This window comes from Pristis pectinata, chromosome 22 (genome assembly GCF_009764475.1).
Source record: "Pristis pectinata isolate sPriPec2 chromosome 22, sPriPec2.1.pri, whole genome shotgun sequence".
Taxonomy (NCBI): Eukaryota; Metazoa; Chordata; class Chondrichthyes; order Rhinopristiformes; family Pristidae; genus Pristis; species Pristis pectinata.
Genome location: NC_067426.1, coordinates 649472 through 664443, shown reverse-complemented (window position 1 = coordinate 664443; position 14972 = coordinate 649472). Strand labels below are relative to the sequence as shown.

The 14972-nt window shown below is 43.4% G+C and overlaps 1 protein-coding gene across 2 annotated transcripts in view; it reads right to left on the bottom strand.

Annotated features, from left to right (window-relative positions):
• LOC127581658 (uncharacterized protein KIAA1522-like) overlaps positions 1 to 14972 on the bottom strand; it is a 161872-nt gene that overhangs the window by 93429 nt on the left and 53471 nt on the right. The window contains exon 1 of one of the 2 annotated variants that reach the window (XM_052036237.1): positions 11719 to 11863. The exons of the other annotated variant lie outside the window; for it this stretch is intronic. Coding sequence (XP_051892197.1) covers positions 11719 to 11815 — 97 coding nt within the window. The 5' untranslated portion in view covers positions 11816 to 11863. Of the gene's footprint in view, positions 1 to 11718; positions 11864 to 14972 lie in introns of those variants that run through there. 2 annotated transcript variants of the gene reach the window in all.

Here is a 14972-nt window from a genome sequence, read left to right as displayed (position 1 = left end):
GGGAACAAACAAGACCAAGTACTGGATGCAGGAACCCAGCCTGATTCCAGGTGTAGCTGGGATAGAGACAAATTCTCAAAATACCCACACGCACACGCACAAGCACACACACACGCACACGCACACGCACACGCACACGCACGCACACACGCACACGCACGCACGCACACACACACACACACAGGATCTATCTTGGGCGTAACACATTGATACAATCATGAAGAAGGCATGACAGTGGCTCTACTACTTTAGGAGTTTAAGGAGATTTGGTATGTCACCAAAGACTCTTGCAAATTTCTGCAGATGTCCAGTGCAGAGCATTCTGACTGGTTGCATCACCGCCTGCTATGGAGGCTCCAGTGCACAGGATTGAAAGAGGCTGCAGAGGGTTGTAGACTCAGCCAGCTCCATCACGGGCACAACCCTCCCCACCATTGAGGACATCTTCTAGAGGCATTGCCTCAAGAAGGCGGCATCCATCATTAAGGACCCTCTCCACCCAGGATATGCCCTCTTCACATTACTACAATCAGGGAAGAGGTACAGGAGCCTGAAGACCCACACTCAACATTTCAGGAACAGCTTCTTCCCCTCCACCATCAGATTTCTGAACAGTCCACGAACCCATGAACACTACCTCATTATTCCTCTTTTGTACTATTCATTTATTTTTGTAACTTACAGTAATTTTTGTCTTGCACTGTACTGCTGCCACAAAACAAATTTCACGACATATGTCAGTATAATAAACCTAATTCTGATAGGGCCTTTGACAAGGTTCTGCATGGTATGGAAAGTTAGATCACATGGGAGCCAGGATCCAGGGAGAGCTGGCTAATTGGATACACAACTGGCTTGATGGTAGAAAGCAGAGGGTGATGGTGGAAGGTTGGTTCTTGGACTGGAGGCCCGTGACCAGCGTTTTGCCTCAGGAGTCAGTGCTGGGCCCATTGTTGTTTGTCATCTATATCAATGGTTTGGATGAGAATATACAAGGCACTCTTGTACATTAGTAAGTTTGCAGGTGACACTAAAATAGGTGGTGTCATTGACAGTGAAGATGGTTATCAGGAATTACAGAGAGATCTTGATCAGCTGGGTAAGTGGGCCAAGGAATGGCAAATGGAGTTTAATTTGGATAAGCGTGAGGTGTTGCATTTTGGGAAGACAAATGAGGGTTGAACATTCACAGTGAATGGCAGGGCCCTGGGGAGTGTTGTAGAATAGAGGGACCTAGGAGTACAAGTACATGGTTCCCCGAAAGTGGGCTCACAAGTAGACAGGGTGGTGAAAAAGGCTTTTGGCACACTGACCTTCATCAGTCAGGCATTGAGTATAGAAGTTGGGATATTATGTTGCAGTTGTACAAGACATTGGTGAGGCTGCATTTGGGATATTGTGTTATAGGAAAGATGTCATTAAGCTGGAAAGTTTGCAGAGATTTACAAGGATGTTGCCAGGTCTTGAGGGAATGAGTTATGGAGAGAGGTTGGGTAGGTTGGGACTATTTTCATTGGAGCATAGGAGAATGAGGGGTGACCTTACAGAGGTGTATAAAATCATGAGGGGCATAGATAGGGTGAATGAACTCAGTCTTTTTTCCAGGATTGGGGAATCAGGAACTAGAGGGGATTAGACAAGTACGGGAAGGATTTACCCATGACAAAGGATGCAGCGAAGATTCACCAGATTGATTCTTGGGATAGCAGGTCATCTTATGAGGAGAGATTAAGCAGATTGGGCCTATAACAATCACAGGTGATCTCATTGTGATGTACAAAATTCCTTTGGGTCTTGACAGGGTAGAGTTATCTTGATGTTACCACTGGCTGAAGTGTCTAAAACCAGGGTTCACAGTCTCCAAGTGAGAGGTTCAGGACCAAGATAGGAATAAACTTCATCATCCCCAGCAGTGGCCACACTTAGAACATCGCCATTTCAGATCACTGCCCTCAATCCAAGAACAGGCAGAACAAAACAGACAAGGAAATAAATGCATTGGCCCAGCCCAGCCTCATGACCCAGCACAGGGTGATAAAGAGATGGCACATGTACAGAATAAACATCCATACAAAATTTATTCTCCACCAGACAAGTGGATCAGTTTCATCAGTTTGCAATGTGGTAGGTTGGCATGACAACCACTAAATCACTAAATAAACAACGTGACCATCATCTGGAACAGGTACAACCAATTAAGATGTTTCTCAGGATAGCTGGAGTCAGAATTAACCCTCCCAACTAGTTATCCATGCTGTGCTCTTGTCCACAAGGACTTGTCTTAAGTCAGAAAAGCTTTGGAACAGGAAACGCTCAGTGCATTATTAGTTGTGAGAAAGACAGGATTACTTTCATAAATGACGGAAACTGAGAATTAAAATGTAGTTCTGATTCCTGACCTTAGTAGCACTGTGTAACACATTGCACCTCCTAACGTTCCTCGCTATCAACCTATGAAAGGAGCCCTCTGGGACATGGGTCCAAGGTTGAAGAAACCCACCTCATTTCTGACACTGCATTGTCTCTTGCTCTTGGACAGCACTGTACTTCAGGGTATTACATGCTGTTGGAGGTGTGTACACTGTTTATCCATGGCATGGTCTCCTATTCCTGGACAGTACTGTTTCTCAGGGAGGATGGATGGATGGGTAGGTAGGGAGGTAGGTAGGTAGGTGGGTAGGTCGGTAGGTAGGTGGGTAGGTCAATAGGTAGGTAGGTAGATATCCATTTATCAGTACATTGAAACACACAGTGAAATGTGCCTTTTTGCATTACTGAGAGTGTGCTGGGGGCAGCCTGCCAATGTTACCACTCTTCCAGCATCAATATAGCATGCCCACAGCTCCTAACCTGTACGTCTTTGGAATGTGGGAGAAAACCGGAGTACCCAGAGGAAACCCACGCAGACACGGGGAGAACGAACAAACTCCTTACAGACAGTGACCGTAATTGAACCCAGGTCACTGGTGCTGTAATAGCATTACACTAACTGCTGTGCCATGCTATAACATGCTGTTGGAGGTGTGAACACTTTGTGCTGTAAAGGTGCAGTTCCCCAAGGTTTGGGTTTGGATACAAACACAACGAAAAAAGTAATTCTTTCATGTAATAAACGGACCGAACTCTGTAATTGGGAAGGTCACCCATAAATCACAGCAGCAGATTTAATGCTTGGAAGATGGTTTCCAAACGGCAGGCTGGCAGATCAACCATGTTTTACATTTACATTTCTGTTTGCAAAGAGCAACTAAATCAATCCTTCCTCCAACCAACAAACCAGGGTGGAAGTTGTGGGAAATATCATATTAAAGGTAACAGTGGAATTCCGCCTCATTCTCCACCTCAAACTGAATTCCAATCTGTGTTATACTTACCACCCAAAGCAGTCCTCCAACATACACACAGGACAGCTAAATCTAGACTCGACCTGAAATCCAAACTCTTCTTTAAAAAGTTGAACCTGCTTTGAAAGACCCAACATGTCCAGGTAACGCACAGTGCCCCATAAAGTCAACGATCCCAGAAAGTGGAGCCCACTAGAGAAACAAAGGACTGCAGATGCTGGAATCTAGATGAAAAGCACGATGATGCTGGAGGAAGTCAGCAGGCCAGGCAGCATCCATGGAGAAAAGCAGGCGGTCAACGTTTCAGGTCAGGACCCTTCTTCAGGACTGAAGATAGGAAAAGGGGAAGCCCGATATATAGGAGGGAAAAGCAGGGCAGTGATAGGTGGACAAAAGGGGGGAGGCGGGATGGGCACAGGGTGGTGTTAGGCAGGTGCAGGTAAGAGACAGTGATAGGCAGGTGTGGGGGAGGGGAGAGCAGATCCACCGGGGGATGGGTCACAGGTAAGGAGAGGGAGGAAAAAAAGGTAGAAAAAAAGAGGCTCGGAAAGGGAAGAAGAGAAGAAGAATTGGTGGGGGGGTTACCTAAAGTGGGAGAATTCAATGTTCAAAGTGGAGCGCACTGTCCATATAACTGGCAATACTTGGGAGAACAGACAAACAAGACATGTCTGTGATTGATAAATCTCCCCACACCCACCCCCAACCATGTCTCTTCTTCCCTTTCCCAGCCCCTCTCTCTTTTTTCTACCCACCTTTTTCCTCCTTACCTGTGACCCCTCCCCCAGTGGATCTGCTCTCCCCTCCTGCCCCACACCTGCCCATCACTATCTCTTACCTGCATCTACCTATCACCACCCTGTGCCCACCCCGCCTCCCCTCTTTTGTCCACCTATCACTGCTCTGCTTTTCCCTCCTATATATCGGGCTTCCCCTTTTCCTATCTTCAGTCCTGAAGAAGGGTCCTGACCCAAAACGTTGACCGCCTGCTTTTCTCCACAGATGCTGCCTGGCCTGCTGAGTTCCTCCAGCATCATCGTGTTTTTCACTTATTTTACCCTGACTAATTTAAGTTTATAGCAGGATTGTGATGACTATATTACAACACTGAGATGTCATTAAAGTTTATTAAAATCATATGCAATCTTCGAAAGGCACGTGTTTGACCCTTATAAAAGATTACAGGAGAATAAAGCCTTTGTCACCCCAATCAAACGTGGATGGGTTGTTGAAGCAGATGCATTGTGTTGTTAAGTTAGAAATTTGTTGGAAAGAAAAAATATTTGGATTTTGTAGCAAACACATTCAAGCTGCTGTCTCCACAGGCACATGGGGGTTTCATTCTGGAACCACAGTATTCAACCTGGTAGAGCTACTGCCTCACAGCTCCAGTGACCCTGGTTCAATCCTGACTCCGTGCTGTCTGCAACATTCTCCCTGTGACCACAAGCTTTCCTCCAGGTGCTCTGGTTTCCTCCCACATCTCAAAGGCATGGGGGTTGGTGAGTTAATAGGCCAATGTAAGTTACTCCTAGTGTGTAGGTGGGTGGTAAAATCTAGGGGAAGTTGGTGGGAATGTGGGGAGGATAGGTTACAGGGAAAAGTTAGCAAGGTTTGGGATTGTTCTATCAGCCAGTGCAGACTTGACAGGCTATAAGGAAACAGAATCGGAATCAGGTTTATTATCACTGACTTATATGAAATGTGTTGTTTTGCGGCAGCAGCACAGTGCAGGACATAAAATTACCATAAATTACAAAAACATATGGTGCAAAAAAGAAGTAAGGAAATATGGAAACCTGTGATGTGCAGCCATCACAAAGACCAATGATTCTGAACAAACACCTGATGAACAACACAAGGCTAAGAGGAAAGAGCCAGTGTGGACCATCCTTACAGAGAGCTGGTGTGGGATCTATGTTGCTGTTTACATTGCAAGGACCAGGTCAACTCAGCCAAGAAAATTCCAGAGCCAAGGTATTCCTTGGAAAAGAAGTGAACATGCAGGAAAGGGGTGTTTTCAGGGTGGGGTTGGGGAGAGACAGGGACCACCTCACCCCAAATGATCACCTCAAAAGTACAATTCATCTTTTATTATGGACACGTTCATTCCCAGCCCATCCTGATTGACAAATAGATTCCTGCACAAACCCCAGCCCGAATGAGCCAGTATATTCAGTTCCCAACTTGCAAAGAACAGATATCTCTAAATATTTTTTTCACCTAAGAACAGAGATCAGGTTTGAACCAAACTGCAGACAGCACTGTGGAAAAATGCATCAAATTCGCTACTGCTGACAGCAAGGAAGCTCTGTAGAGTTTATCTTAAAAGCTCAAGCAAGACGAACAAGTTTAGACAGGGCTTCTCCAACATGTTCGATCACACCCAATTTCTGCAGAGTCATGTGACATTTCAAATGTGTTCATCTCCATTTTCTCTGAGTTGATCCACTTTGGTTTCATTTGGACTCAGCTGATGTAGGAGCAATTTTTAGTTCAAGTGTAAACCAAATTGACAGCACAGAAACATTCCTGAAATCCTAAATTTAGATTCAAGCCCACAACCACAACAGGAAAGATTTGCAGAGCTTTGAAACTCTGAGCATTGATCAATATTCCCAGATTCCCAGAAGCAAAGGTTATGACTTACATTAATGATTAATCAGCTCAAACACAAGCCCACATCAGCAGTGACAGGGAGCACACTGGCTGAGCACATCACACAATGTTACTCAAAAATGTAACACAGCACAGCCAGACTACTTACCAATTAATGCTATTCTAACTGGGTAGTACAGCAGTCAGAAATGCTGACAGACATGTTTTCTGGGACTATTCTACTTGCTGTTTCAGAAAGCAGCTTTGGCCCTTTGTTTGCATTAAGGGGATTGGCTCAGATTCCTGCTGAGTGGGAGAATGAACACTTGAACACAGAGCTTTACTTTCCAGCCTCTACCTGCTATAAGGTTCCCAATTGTTCCAAAAGCTCATTTCAAATGATTAAACATCCAGGCAGAATGTGACCACATGTCAGGACAGAGGGGACTGCAGAGGCGAAACCCATCGTTTAAAGCAACTAAACCAGAAACCTTCACCTCCCAAGTGGAATAAGAAGCAAATCTCTAGACCTAGGCACAGCGAAGGGTGTGGACGGAAACAATTAGCGATTTAAGACAAGTTGAAACACAGTTCACATTGGTGACTTTGTGCAAACGCACCATGCTCACATCTTGTAGATCTACCCCCAGCCACAGTGATAGTCACAAATATCATTTTCCAACTAAATATATTATGAGATCATCAGTGCTGTGGTTTGTATAAAAAGTAACACTAATAATTGATCTGTACACGAATGTAAAGGTTTGCACTGTTTTATTATTGTATATAGTTTGTCTTTTATTATGAATAAAGTTTATTTTGGATCAAAAAAAAATAATGGGATCTATTCCATGCGATCTTCAGAACATAACCACATCTAAATACAACAGGTGGATTCAGGGAAGCTTGTGATATTCTGTGCAACCTGAAGGAGATTTGTTTTTCCAAAGGGTTGCTGGGAAGGTTCCTAATTAAATTGCTTTAATGAAGCTGTTTTGCCCCTTGTTCAGTCCAAGGAGATTGGCTCAGATCCCTACTGAGTGTGAGAATGAAAATTTTAAATCAAATTCTGCAGCATCATGGAAAACTGGTTCTTCATTGTAGAGGCACCCTCAGCATCATTTACCACCAGTAAATCTGGTGATTTCAAAGAGTTAAATTGGCACACTGACCTTCTCCAATGGTGTTAGATTCTACAGGTTGTCAAGTCTTTACAGTGTAACATCACTGAAGAAAGATTAGAAGATTGAGATGGTGTTCAGGAAAGTGTTCTACCTGGTCCTCAGGATTCCTTCTAAGTTTTTGGATCAGTGTTAACATTAGCTCCAGGAGTGCACAGAGGCAACATGCCCAGGTCAACTCCACTAAACACAGCTCCAAGAAAGTGTTAAACTTTTAACACAAATCTTTTCATTAAATAAAAGCAGCTTTGCCAGATGCTGGCCCTGAATTAACCAACTGAGCAGTGAACTGCTCCATCCTACCTTTTCAAGAGCAAGAAAACAGACAAAGTGCTTTGCACCCAACATGTAATACGGGAAGAGCAGTGACCACCTTCCATGCAACATGATTCTACAAACAGCAATATTGGAAGATGAGTTAAACTCTTGATTAAGGGATTGGCTCCTACTGTTCTTCAAAATAATGCAAAGGAATCTATGAATCCACTTGTGAGAGCAGACATCACACCTGATGAGGAACAGGAGCAGGAGTTGGCCATCTGGCCCCTCAAGCCTGCTCCACCTCAGCACCATTTTTTCACCAGTCCCCATATTCCTCTATTCTCTTAAAAGACCCAAAATCTATCGGTCTGTTTTGAGTAAGTGGAGAATTCCAAAGTTCGTCATTCTCTGAGTGAAGAAAGTTCCCAAATGGTCTATCACTTATTCTCAAACTGTCCCCCTGCTCCAGAGTCCTTAGTCAGGGGGAACATTCTCCCTGCATCTGGCCAGTCAAGCCCTTTGATGAGGGTTTCAATGAGGTCACCTCTCATTTTTCTAAACTCTAGAAAATAGAGTCAACATCTTCTCAACCTCTCCATGTAGCAAACCCGCCATCCCTGGAAACAGTCTTGTGAATCTTCACTGCACTCCCACAATTGCAAGTACATCCATTCTGAGGTAAGAACACCAAAACTGTCCACAGTTTTCCAGGTGCAGTCTCACTAAGGCCCTCTCCAACTGCAATAACAATTCCTTACTTCTGTAATCAAACCCTCTCATAATAAATCCCGTTTGCTGCACCTGTGTGTTGGCCTTCAGTGACCTGTGTACTCAGGTCCGGTGGAACATCAACCCTACCCAATCTCTCACCACTTAACAAACACTCCAGGTTTTAGTTACGTGACTCTACTTTATATTCCACCTGCCATATTCTCGCCCATTCATTCAGTTTGTCAGCATCTCCAAAGTCTTTTTACATCCTCCTCCAAACTCACCTGTTTACTATTGTCAACAGACTTGGAAATGGGATGTTTGCTCTCCTCAGCCAAATCATTGACATAGATTGAGAGTAGCTGGGGCCAGGCACTCATCCTTACAATATTGGGCACATGCTGCCAAACTAAGGACAATCCAAGTCTTGCTCTCTCTCCAATAACAAATTCTCAATCCAGATCAATACATAACCCCCAGTTCCATGTGTTCTAACTTTGCTAACCAACCTCTTGTGCTCTCCTCTCACACGTTAATAATTCCCTCTGTTTAGATTGATATTGTTTTGCATTCAACGTCACCACTTCTAAACCCAAAGTAAAATTCTAATATATTAAGATCACTCTTCCTCCAAGGCTTATTGATCAACCAACACCTTCCCATTGCACCAAAGGAGATTGAAAAATAATCTTTTCCCTTGTTGTTTCCTCAACTTATTGATCTACCAAAGTGTCTCAAATTCACCTTTCACCTTTATACGTTAAATTTGATTTGTCCATTCTCTATGTCGGTTAAAATCTCACAAGATTGCTGTGTTACCCCTGTTGGAAAATTCAATATTAATAACAGCTTCCAAGTTTTCTAGTTCCAGGTAACCCACACCCCCACACCTCACCCTCTACACATTCATCCCCCACCCCCACCATCTGGTTCCACCCATCACCTAGCAGCATCTGTCCCACCCCCCTCGTACTGCTATGTACTGACAACTTTCCTCTTCCCTCCCAGTCCTGATGCAGGGCCTTGACCCAGAACGTTGATTTACATCTTTTGCCTCCACAGATGCTGCTTGACCCGCTGAGTTCTTCCAGCATTCTGTTCTTGACCCAGAGTTCAGGTTATTGGCAAAGGAACAAAGGAGCAGGTGAGGAAGCCTGTACATTGGGTTGTTAGGCTTGGGGAAGTTGTTACTGTGGTGAAAGCAGTTTCCATAAACACTTCCAAAAGAATATCAAATCAATGTCCTGAAGGTAACATTTCGCAAGACTACAGGAAAAAGCAGGACAAGACACGTCTCACCTTTCAAAAAGTTACGGCAGGTACGATAGATCAATGGCCACATTCTGTGCTTCCCCTACACTTGGACAGTAACAACACAGCCTGCTCCGGACTATGAACTCACAAGCCACAAGAATGGACCACAGTCTGGAAATTTCAATCACATGCTAATTCCCAGTCAAGGTCTACAACAGTTCTCCCCAGGTACAGAGGACTTGACTTACGGAAATCAGACCTTCAGCAAATTCTCCCATACATCTTAAAGCATTTTTCAAGGTAGTAATAATAATAATAATCAATAACAACTGAACACAGTATATATTCCATTAGTTTAATTATGGGTAGTGAACAGAGAACAGTACAGCACTGGAACAGACCCTTTGGCCCACAGTGTTGTGCCGAACTAATTAAGCTGATGACACCTGAATAAATGAAGCCCTTCTGCCTACACAATGTTCATATCCCTCCACTCTCTGCACATTCATGTGCCTGTCTAAGAGCCTCTTAAACCCCTCTATCGTACCTGCCTCCATCACCACCCCTGGCAGCACGTTCCAGGCACCCAACACCCTCTGTGTAAACAAACTTGCCCCGCACATCTCCTCTGAACTTTCCCCCTTTCAAATGAAAAAATTATAGAAGTGTATGTAGAGCAATACAACACGGGTAGCTGTAGAAAACAGAGCTTTTGACTTAGGAAGAAAACGGTTTATGGACAGTCCTCAAGAACAGAACCCTTATCTATCCCGGGGACAGCCCGTACTCTATTTGACATTATATTCAAATGCTGGCATTTAAATTATTAATATAATATATAATCTTCTCAGTTCCCTGCCGTAGTCCTGCCACCAGGCCTTTAGCAGGTTAACTGCATGAATCAGTACCTCTTTCACCATGCCACTGAGTGGAAACACTCAGCCACAAATCTCCTGCCCTCTCACTCTGCTATGAAGCCACCTACATCCACATCACCTGCATCAATGTAGCCACCTACATCCACATCTCCTGCATCAGTGAAGCCACCTACATCCACAACTCCTGCATCAATGCTTCTCAGGTCCAAGGCAAATGTTTTGTAACCAAAAAGATTTCCCATTACAACCACCTCCCCAAGGGTTGATAATTATTACCAAAGTGGTCACTGCTGCAGTCGTGGCTACGGACAGATTAGATAAAACAAAACTTGAGTTTTCCTTCTAACATCATGAATCCAGCAGGTGTGGAATTCTGTCAAGCATTTATGTTTTATAAATACCAGGACACTGCAACCTTTCATCATACATAAAGATGAGACCAGATTGTACAATTACAGTATTTAGTTCACTGCTCCTGTTCACTTGCTGTTCCAACACCTGAAACTAAGCATCTTCCAGGAAACAGGTTTACAGAGGAAGGCAAGTACATAAACACATTTAATTTTAAAATCAATTGAAAGGAAATCAAGGTAATCCTTCACAGGGAGCTGAGTGGTGGGCAAGATTCATTAGTATAATGTGGCCACACAACAGAGCCCTGTTACACACACATGCCACGTTTTTACCTTCATTGCCCTCACTGAAATGGATGACAATCAGGAAAAAAAAGACATAATTGTGCAAATGTCTAGTCCCTGATGCTCACTGTTTCAGCCTTTGTATGGGGCGCGTTGTGATATTCACTTACACAAGTGCAGGCATGTTCTGCCAATTCCAGTATCCTGCATTAAAACAATACCTACCTTTCATCCCAAACTTGCTAGGTTTACAGCAAAGCCCAGCTCCAGACTCCCTGGGGATATTCAAGCACCTTGCTCAACACAACAGCTTTTAGCTTAAACACAATTCTCTGATTCAGTAAGCTGCTAAATGGAGACATTGTCATCAACACACAAATCATGAGGCTACAATTAGAAACCCAATTAACTCAGAACAAAGGCTATGACTGCCCTCCATGAGAGAACAGCATGGGGAGACTTCAGATGTAACACACTTCAAAGCTAAACCAAACCTGTCCTGCAACTTATTTAAAAATACAAACTCAGTTCATTTTCCTGCTGAAATGAAGCAGTTCTTGTTACAAAGAGGGACACTGGCTAAATCAAACACCTTGTGACCTAGTTATAACTCTGCACTCACACCAAAATCCAGAACTAGAGCAGCTCACAGGAGTGACAATTTACAATTGCAAACTCAGCTTAGGCTGAACTAACTGAGAAATTGGTACACAGTACATTGCACGACATTGCATTAGTTGTCAGTACATTCACTAACTCACAGCAAGTGTGTGTGTACATAGAAACACAATGTAAAAGTCTCACTGGAGCTTTTCCATCTAAAAGCTTATTGTTTAACAAATCAGAGTGCTACCTTGTTTCTGCTTGTCTGGGCGACCGAGACCAAAGTACCAAACAGGTCGGCGCTTTGCACAATGGGCTACTTTCTTCTTGTGGTGAGTATTCCCCATGCTGTGTCTGCTCGTCTCGAAAGCTCCACACTCTCTCCTTCATTGCTGCAGAATGGGTGACAGTTGGCAGGGGGCCAGGAACTAAATCCAGCTGCAGCACAGACAGCAGAGCTTGCATCAGTCAGAGCTGCTGTAACCAGTGGGGTGCGGGAAGGGAGGGATTACTCACAACCTGTTCACTGCTCAGTTCCTATTCTCTGCATTTCTATTCCCTGCCTTCCTTTCCTACACAGCTCCATCTCATCGCGTCTTTCTCACTGTTACTGTTTCCTCCTTTTCCAGTTGTCTCCTCACATGAAGAGGCAGGGAATGGAGGGACACAGACCATGTGCAGTCATATGGGATCAGTTCGATTGGGACCATGGTCAGCACACACATGGTGGGCTGAAGGGCCTGTTCCTGTGCTGCACTGCTCTGTGTGCCGTGTTCTATTCCTGCAGTACGCGTTCAAAATTCTCTGCTCCCTCTATCTTCCTTCAACCGCACTCCCTTCTCTTCCCTTCCCTCCACGTGTTCAAACCTTTAGAAACAATTCTTAGGCTTAACTGTTCTTGCCCACAGCTGCTCACTGCTGCACCTGAATATTTAATAGAAAATATCAAATTAAACTAATGAAAATTATGAACTTAAAAGAAAAATCCTAAAGGAGCCTTATTCATTCCTGATAACCTACCATAAATCTTAGATATTGAACCATCATAAAAAGGCTTCAAATTCAAAATTGCATCTAGTAAGTTCTTATCAGGACTTATAGGGAATGTATGTACTTGAGATCGGGGAAAGTCTCTGATTTGCAAATATCGAAAAAAGTGAGTTTTTGTTAAATTGTATTTAATTGACAATTGTCCAAACATTGAGAAATTTCCTCCAACAAATAGATCCTGAAAACAAGTAATACCCAATCTATCCCATTCTTTAAAAACTACGTCAGTCATAGAAGGTTTAAAAAAAACAATTAGCAAAAATGGGACCAGACAAAGAAAATCTCGATAAACCATATTTTCTAAATTGTAACCAAATCCTCAAAGCATGTTTAACCACCAAATTATGTTAATTTATTTATTGATAAAGGAAGTGAAGAGCTTAGCAAAGAGATAATAGAAAATAAGTTTCCTTTAGACAAAATTAAAAATGCTTGGGAACATGATCTGCAGATTTCAATTTCTGAGGAAACTTGGAATGAAATTTTTTAATTGGTTAATACTTCATCATTATGTGCGCGTCACTCCCTCCTTCAATTTAAAGTGGTCCATAGAGCTCACCTGTCCAAAGACAAGTTATCTCGTTTTTATTCGGATATATCTCCTTATTGTGATAAATGCAATAATGGAGAGGCTTCTTTAATTCACGTGATTTGGTCTTGTCCAAGTCTTAAAAAATACTGGCTAGAGGTATTTCAAACTTTTTCTGTGCTTTTTAAAATAAATTTTAAGCCAAATCCTTTAACTGCATTATTTGGGATTGTTGGAGAAAAAGGCATAATTTTAGAGACTTCCGATTTACACATATTAGCCTTTATTTGTCTTATAGGCAGGAGGGCTGTGTTGCTTAAATGGAAAAAAGTTACTCCCCCCACTCACGTTCAATGGCTACGGGATGTTATGTCATATCTAAAGTTAGAAAAGATCCATTGTTCAATTTCTGGATCTAATCTGGACTTCCAAATATTGTGGGGATCTTTTCTGAACTACTTTCAAAGCCATTGATTTGGTACTTAAAGTACAGATACTGGCTAATACTATTATGTCTTCAGGGCTTTTTTAAAATCTTTTTTTTACCAAACAGCTTCCATCTTGGTGGTGGGTTTAGATTTTTTTAATAATAAAATTATTCCAATTTATTAATATTAATTAGTTATCATTTCTGTTTATCATTATGAGGTATTGTGATTTCTAGTGTGACTCAATACAATGTATTTTATAACATTTTGTCTTTTGTTTCATGTACTTTGTATTTTCTATCTGGAATTAATAAAAAATATTGTAAAAGAAAAGAAAAATCCTACAAACACTGAAAAAATTCAGCAGGTCAGGTAGCTCCTGTGGAGAAAGAAATAAGAAAAAGCGTTTCTGCTCCATGACAGGCCTCATGATATGAAGCTGGTGCCCTCCTGAAGTCGGTGGGATTGATGCCCAAGGCCAGCAGGCAGGAGGCAACTGAGTTGTGGAGAATGGACCCCGAGTAAGGGGAGAATTTGTGGGGCGGGAAATTCCCAGCAGTTGCCAAGGACTGGCTGGGTGTCGGAGGAGGTGACGCCAGTGGAAGAGGATTTAGTACTGCTCCCCTCAGCTCAGCTTGCTCCATAACGACAGGGTCCCATGAGTTTAACCTAGACTGAGCACTCAATATTGTCGTAAGGTGGCACCAGTGACATCATTGGATCACGGCCTTTAAACTGATGAACTCCCCCTTTCCTGCAGTGCAGGCCTTGACTGTATTCACAGTTGGTGACGGCGTGATGGTATTGGGGAGGGACAGGCGGACGATACGGTGTATCGGGGGAGGGACAGGTGGATGATACGGTGTATTGGGTGGTGACAGGACGATACAATGTATCGGGTGGGGACAGGGGGATGACACAGTGTATCGGGTGGGAACAGGCGGACGATATGGTGTATCAGGGGGACAGGCAGACAATACGGTGTATCGGGGGACAGGCAGACGATACCGTGTATTGGGGGGGACAGGCGGACGATACAGTGTATCAGGGGGATAGGCAGACGATACGGTGTATCGGGGAGGGACAGGCGGACGATACTGTGTATTGGGGGGGGGGACAGGGTGTCCTCAGGCTCAGGACTGCTTGGTTTAAGGGAGATGAGTTCAACTCCCCTGAGCTGGGAGCAGGAGAAAAACCAGTTGAAGCTCCCAGTTCTGCTCAGTAGATCACCAGTAATATCTGTTTTACAACTGTAGATATTTACAGGCTGGGTCTTGAAGGGTCACATTGGTCTAAAGGACCCTAAACAGTCCAAGGGATTGGTTCTACTTGGGAAGCATTGCCCTTCACGTTGATCTCAGCAAAACACCTTCGGGAATGTTTGGAAGATGTGACTGGCCTAATGGAAAGATCCTAATTTTTAAATTTCCACTCCAAATGTTCTGGTAGTCAATAACAAGCTGCAGACATGTTTGCTTAGAAACCAAATTCCAAAAT